General features: G+C 40.8%; 2 protein-coding genes across 2 annotated transcripts; both read right to left on the bottom strand.

Annotated features, from left to right (window-relative positions):
* Window positions 1-671: 671 nt before the first annotated feature.
* On the bottom strand, window positions 672-2,113 carry LOC6498204. Its single transcript, XM_001962254.3, has 3 exons — window positions 1,739-2,113; window positions 1,208-1,682; window positions 672-1,151 (listed from the first exon to the last, which is right to left on the bottom strand). Exons 1-3 carry the CDS (start codon window positions 2,101-2,103, stop codon window positions 738-740), a joined length of 1,254 nt encoding a protein of 417 aa, XP_001962290.1. The 5' UTR covers window positions 2,104-2,113; the 3' UTR covers window positions 672-737.
* A 1,561-nt stretch (window positions 2,114-3,674) lies between these two features.
* Window positions 3,675-5,625, bottom strand: LOC6498203 (pickpocket protein 19). The gene is made up of 5 exons (XM_001962253.2): window positions 4,668-5,625; window positions 4,481-4,613; window positions 4,372-4,425; window positions 4,068-4,310; window positions 3,675-4,013 (listed from the first exon to the last, which is right to left on the bottom strand). The coding sequence occupies exons 1-5, from the start codon at window positions 5,622-5,624 to the stop codon at window positions 3,688-3,690; spliced, it is 1,713 nt and encodes a 570-aa protein (XP_001962289.2). The 5' UTR covers window position 5,625; the 3' UTR covers window positions 3,675-3,687.
* Window positions 5,626-6,439: the final 814 nt, after the last annotated feature.

Here is a 6,439-nt window from a genome sequence, read left to right on the forward strand (position 1 = left end):
GCTGCCTCATTTCTATATTATTTTTTTGTATAAAATACGAGCTTTAACCTTTCTCACCGGATTTGGAATCTATTTAAAAAAGGCGAATCTCAGTGGAAGCTTTTTGTTCACGTGTTTCTGTTGACTTGTCTGAAACATGCGAAAATTGAAAGACAATTCATTATATTGTCAATCTTGTAGCCACATTTGCATATGGTTCTGCGTCACTTGGATGACGCCCTTTAGACAAGTTTTATATTAAGCTATTAATATATTTCAAAAATGATTATACTCTGTATACTCTTACATTTTTGAAAATCATGATTTACACTCCTACTTTCCATATTAATTATTTGATTCGCTGGTTTGAACACAATGGTATGGTAAGAATAAAATAGAAATGACCAAATTGAAATTGGTTTTAAATTGGAGGTAGTAATGAGCCCCAAATACTACAACAAAAATTGGTTGTGTTCCGGTTTAACCCCAACTGATGGCGTAATAATTCTAGAAACGTGTTGCTCACCTGGTTATACGGATTTATTTACAAGCAACGGCAAACGCTTAGTTTGTGATTAAGTGTAATTATATTGTTTAAAATATCAACATGCAATAATAGGCAGCAATTATCTTTGATGGTCAGAGGTTTGAGAATCTGAACAGATTTCTTAAGAAATGGCATTTAGCAACAATTGAGCTCTCACTATTTATTTTTAGGACAGTAAATTATACAAGTAATGAGAAGAAAATCTCTAAATTCAATCAAATAGTTTCATCTCATCCAGACGCTTTACTGTACATTTCAAGCTTTCCAGGGTACGAGAGTTTCCTTCGAACATAACTTGTACCTTCAGGCGAGCAAACTCTTCGTCGTGGAAGTTCTTCAGGGAGTTGTCCTCCGAGTCCACGCCAATCATGCTCATCAGAGGAAAAAAGCCGAAAGCCACAAAGAATCCGTAGGCCTCTCGTTCCCGTATTTCCTCCATGACACTCTCGTAGGTGGGCAGTGGTTTGGACCAAGGCAGTTTTTTAAGGACATCTATTAGGGTCTCAAAGTAAATGTCGATGAGTTTCTGTCGGTGGTCTCGCAGTACCCCCAGTTCCAGGCTGGTGTTTAAGAAGTAATTGATGTCGAAGCCAAGACTCCCATAAAAACATAGTTGAAAGTCAATCTGAAATGATATAACATTTTAATTATGAAGTTTTTGGTTCATTTAGTCATACTTACAATCTTAACATCCTTCACCTTATACTGGGAATCATACTTGAAGAATATGTTGTTTACCCAGAGGTCTCCGTGGTTAAGAACATTATGGTTTCCTCGCAGAGGGTAAACCGACTTCAGAACACGGTCGGTGAAATGCTCATGGTATCGGTATAGCTTTTTGGTAATGGAACCAAAGCCCTCACATTCGGTTAAAAGGGCAATGAGCTTCAGGAGTTGGGTACCAAATAGTAGCTTGAATGGCTCTGATTTAATGGCATCCATGTGCAGGAGTCCAAAGGGATAGCGGTCTATGATCGACTCTGGCTCCCATTCGGACATGGTCATGGTGAGGGCATGATACTCCGCCAGCTTTCGCATCACAAGGGTAGCATGTGCCAAGTCCAGGCCCAGCTGTCGGCACTTTAACTGATAGCCCTTGCAGCACAAGTCTTCAAATATAATGGTCTGTTCTGGCTGAGTGGTGGAGTAATAGTGTCTATAGAAGTATTATCAATAAACTGGATTGATTGTATAATTATTTAAGATACTCACTTGGCTCCTAGGGACCATGGCTTGGAAAGATCACCGATTCCCCACATTAGAGTCTCCAGCTTGGGTTTGATTTGCAAGTAAAACAAAGTCTCCTTGTTGTAGATGTGAAGACGGGCCAATATAGCCTGCTTATCATCCGGCATGGACTTCACAATCAATGATGTCTCCAGGACATTGCCTTCCCCATTCCGATATTTAATGTGGGCTCTGTAGATGTTGCTGCAGTAGTTCTCGCCACCCCGTGTCAAGTTGGTCACCATCACCTCGAGGACATGGAGGTCCTGCTGTTGCAGGCCATGTTCCAATGCCCGTCTAAAGAATTGCGGGGTTAAGTACAGTGGCGGTTCGTTCGAAGCTTCCGACATTATAGTTTCTTATGTCAGTTTTCAATGCATCGATGGCTTTATAAGAAAAATCTCGGAGGCAAACGTAGACGATTCATGCAATTTTTAATTGATCTTAATGGGACGGGTCAACAGGGCGCATTATTGATTGGACCTTTCTCAATAGACTTAATAGATGTGCATTCTTTTTGGATTAGCGGTGTTATCGTTTGATGAACTTACTCTACTTTAATCTACGAGGGGCTCGATTTTACAGTAAAAAAGGCTTCAGTAAAATAAGGGTCCAGCTGCATTTCTATTAAATGTTTTCCCAAGGGAATATGTAAAGGATTTTTTATTAAAATGAATGAGTTATACCTAATTTATGTTAATATAATATAGGGAATAGGGAAATTTGTTCATTTTGCGTAAAAGTTTGACATGCTTTTCATTCATATTTGCAAAAAGGAAAGAATAAGGTTTGCGAATTTATAAATCATAAATGTGATATGCTCGGGAGGAGGGGAAAGTTTTGTTTGAACTTTCAAAAAGCACCTCGCTCCTTTTACTTTTCAACTTAAAACGGGTTGACTTTTTGTTTTATTAGGATTTTAAAAATATTTTACAATTAGAAATTTTAAATATTTACTACCTGAAAATATCAAACATTTTTTATAACAAGAATATAGAATAGGCAGATTTTAAATGATGATTTAAAAAAAAAATATTATCAGTTGGTATATGTAAATAAAAAAGTGATTAGATTGGTGTGGGTTGCAGGAATTTCCTTAGGGGAAGCAACCCCAATTCCAGGACCTTTTTCTCCTACGAATGGTTTCTTTCCAAAGTAACTTGGCATTTGTTTTGGGATATTTTTTACTCCTGACAGTGGAATCAAATATAAATAATTCCTGTAGACTTAGTGGCTTTTTGGGTAACTGCGATTGAAGTGGTTCTAATTAAAGTTCAGAAAAATTCTAATTGATTAGACTAAGTTTGAAGCCAGAATTTTACATTTTGAATTTAGAGAATAATAAATATTATAAATGTAATGTTATTTTTGATTTTTTTAAGATGGTAAGTCCATTCACTTTTTGTCTTGATAAGACTATTTTTATGGCTAAGTTTATGAGCAGCTTAAGGTCAAAACCTTGTATCATTACCTTAAAATCAGACGTCGCGGTAATATTTGATAATTTTATTAGATTAAGTTTCATACAAATGTGCTGATAACGGCAGCTAGACAATGTCTAGACTAGACACACATCCATTCAAACACTCGCAGGGACAACAGCAGAGCTTGACATTTGATATTAGAAAGTAAAATGTGAAACGGAGAAAGGGAGAAAGGTGGGACTCCAGAAGAGAAATATGCATTTCTCAAATGCCACAAAATCCGCACCGCCAGCAATGCGATATTAATAGCTGTTGCATTGACGAGAATAACGCGAGGTGTCACAAGGTGACTTTAAAGTTTATTTGTCGCTTTTGCAAAGAATGACAGGAACTGTCAGAGACATCTTCAGGATTTTTTGTCTAGTCTGAAGGGCACATGCAAGCTTTAACGAATAAGTCCAAGTTCTATGTTTAAAAATAGTTTATTTAGAGTTTTAGAAACCTTTACCCTCAATTGTCATTAAAATGCTTGTTGCTGAAAGTAAGACGCTGCCATCTTTGAAAGTTTAGCTTTTGTTTTTGGGTTAATTGCTGCGGCTGCTCCGCTTTCAGCTGCATAATATAATGCTCCATCAGTTGACTTGGAGTGTTTTGACGGAAATTTAGTACTGGCGTCACTGTGGTCGGAGATGTATCCATCTGTCGTCGAGCCCTCCAGTGCCGACGCAGTCCATCAAGTCCACAAGCGGGGACTTCAATGCAGAGAAAGTAAGCCAGCTCCATGCCACTAATCAGAGAGCAGCCAAGAAAGAGTCCAGCAATGCCACCAAAACTAACTAAAGGATACATATTTGGCATTTGTCTTCCTTGCAGCTAGTAGTCCTACTCACCCATCAAGTCCACCCAATCAAAGACGAGGCTGGTGCGATACACCATTATGGTCTCGAAACGATAATGGACATCCAGATCCACATACGAGGAGTTCCCGTAAATATCCTGCGGCAGAAAGGCGGGTCGAACATCGTTGATGTAGTTGAGGGAGTAGCAGTTTCTAAAACATTTGCAAACCATGCCCTCGTTGTGGTTCCGGACATATGACACCTCTCCGGGCTGGTGGTAGTAGCGGAGCTTGTCTGGAATAAAATTGGATCCATAAAATTGGCGATCCATAAGGATGGATAGGAGGTCACTAACCAGTGTGTTCCGCTAGGCAGAGCAAGTCCGAAGCCCTACAGGATCGATATTGACCTGGTTTGAGGGATTTCCATTAGAAACGAAAGGATTCATTAAAACTGAAGCTCACCCGGTGGAAAAAACAAGTCCACCGTGCAATTGCAGTATCTGACCAGGTACTCCTGATGACATTCGGATTGGCAATTCTCAATCATATAAACATATCCTTGTAGAGACTTAAAGTCATCACTATTGCGCTCGTCCTACGGAAAAAGATAAATGTAGATTGTAAATTCCCGAAAGTGATTCCCACTCACATCGAAGACGCACTGCCTCTGATCGGAGCGAACACTTCGCGTGTCATTGTCGTAGAAGTAGATGACGGGTTCGATCTCCAGCGTGGTCTCCGTATTGGCGGGTATAAAGTAGGGATTGCTGTGCCACACAAACGGTTCAGTGACCATCACGTCGATGCCCTTCTCATTGTGCCGGCCCGGATAGTGTTTGGCAGGCTGAATAAGCACACGAGCGGATAGGCCGCTCATGGGACCTGCCGATCCAGTTCGCCATGGCCACAGAGGATCGAGTAGCTGCATGCGGCGTCCCTCCTCGGTCTCCAGGGAATTGAAGGCCCAGCAAAGGCCGTTCTTGCTCCTCCTCTTGGAGAAAATATCGCAGCAGTTATAGACAAAATGCCGCCAGAGGCAATCCGTAAGCAACTCATCGCAACGCCAGGTCATTAAGTCCACCACCTGGCTGAAGTTGATGTAGTTGAGCAGCTGCGTGGGTTGGTTCCTCAACCTCTCAAAGGACTGGAAATTCCCGAAGTATACTTCATCGTAACCACCCAGGATTCTTTCGAATAGATCCAGTTGCTCTATATCACTGACATTTGGCATAAACCTTGCTTTGGCCTGCGGCAGCCGCTCCCAGTTCAGCCTATTCCGATTACAAATGGTGATCACTGGAAAGGGTATCCGGTACACCGGGTATCGGGTACTATCCACCACCGTCTGGAAGTTGGCATCATTGTAGCGGGCGGAGAGGATGAGACACACGTAAACTGCTCCCAGGAAGGCGCTCACGAAGGTGCACAGCCAAACGAATCGCTCCCACCGACTGGCCCTGGCGCTGAGGAGCCTGTCCAGGCCATGGATGGTCGTCCGCTTGCCGAATCTCAAGGCCAACTGCCAACTGGCCTGAGCTAGTTTGTGTAATTGTTGATGCGGAAGCGTTTTGGGTGGCTTTGGCGGAGGAAAGTAGGACAGCTTCATGTCGGATCCCGGACTGATTCTAATGGGTGACCGCCGCAGCATTTTTATACCAATCGTATGCGTGTTGAAATGCAGCAGGTATTTAGAAACCGATTGACACCTTGTTCTGTCCCAGGACACGCTTGACGTGCTTTTTGTCTATTAACTCTCCCAAAGGTCACGGCAATCGATTGCATATCCTTTGGGGACTCGACCTGATTTACATTCCCTGGGAGGCAGCTCAGTTTGTAAAGCTAATTGACACCACAACCAAATTCAATTGACGCCAATCAATCGCCAATGATTTGCAAATAGTGATTATAACTGACCCATAGTCCTTTGTCCTGTAACTTTTTTTTTAGAAACACACGACATTTCCATTAAAAAGCTTCAGGCGAGAGAATATTAAAGATACACTAAACAAATTTCATTTAAAATTCTTAAAATTATAAAAGAACTGAACGTTTCTGATATAGTTTTGTGGATTTTTAGTTTGTGATGCTACCTTCTTCAAAAGGAAAGTAAGCGCAGAAAAAAGAGTCCATTCATTTTAAGTTTAAGTCTCTGTTCCTGAACTTATTGTCGAAGATTTCTACAATCCTTATGTTAGTATTCCTAAGACAACATCCTTCCATCCCAACTTCCATTGACTGGTTTTGTCTTCATTCAGGTACTGAATGTAACAAGGAATATACATCAAATGAAATGGTATCCTTTAGCTTAAAGCTATGCGAAAGCTCTTTGATTCCTGTTTTTTTTTTTACTTTGTAAAGCCAATTAGGAATTTGTTTCAATAATTGGTTAGAACTACGATTTTTTTAAGCTTGGAAATTATA

The sequence above is a fragment of the Drosophila ananassae genome, chromosome 3R, assembly GCF_017639315.1.
Source record: "Drosophila ananassae strain 14024-0371.13 chromosome 3R, ASM1763931v2, whole genome shotgun sequence".
Classification (NCBI taxonomy): domain Eukaryota; kingdom Metazoa; phylum Arthropoda; class Insecta; order Diptera; family Drosophilidae; genus Drosophila; species Drosophila ananassae.

Coding starts and splice junctions, on each gene's coding strand:
- LOC6498203 (XM_001962253.2), bottom strand. CDS start 5,624: ATGAAGCTGTCCTACTTTCCTCCGCCAAAGCCACCCAAAACGCTTCCG. Junction 4,426..4,480: donor GGACTTGTTTTTTCCACCGG/GTGAGCTTCAGT, acceptor CCCTCAAACCAG/GTCAATATCGATCCTGTAGG. Junction 4,311..4,371: donor CTGCCTAGCGGAACACACTG/GTTAGTGACCTC, acceptor ATTTTATTCCAG/ACAAGCTCCGCTACTACCAC.
- LOC6498204 (XM_001962254.3), bottom strand. CDS start 2,103: ATGTCGGAAGCTTCGAACGAACCGCCACTGTACTTAACCCCGCAATTC. Junction 1,683..1,738: donor CCATGGTCCCTAGGAGCCAA/GTGAGTATCTTA, acceptor ATACTTCTATAG/ACACTATTACTCCACCACTC. Junction 1,152..1,207: donor AGGTGAAGGATGTTAAGATT/GTAAGTATGACT, acceptor ATATCATTTCAG/ATTGACTTTCAACTATGTTT.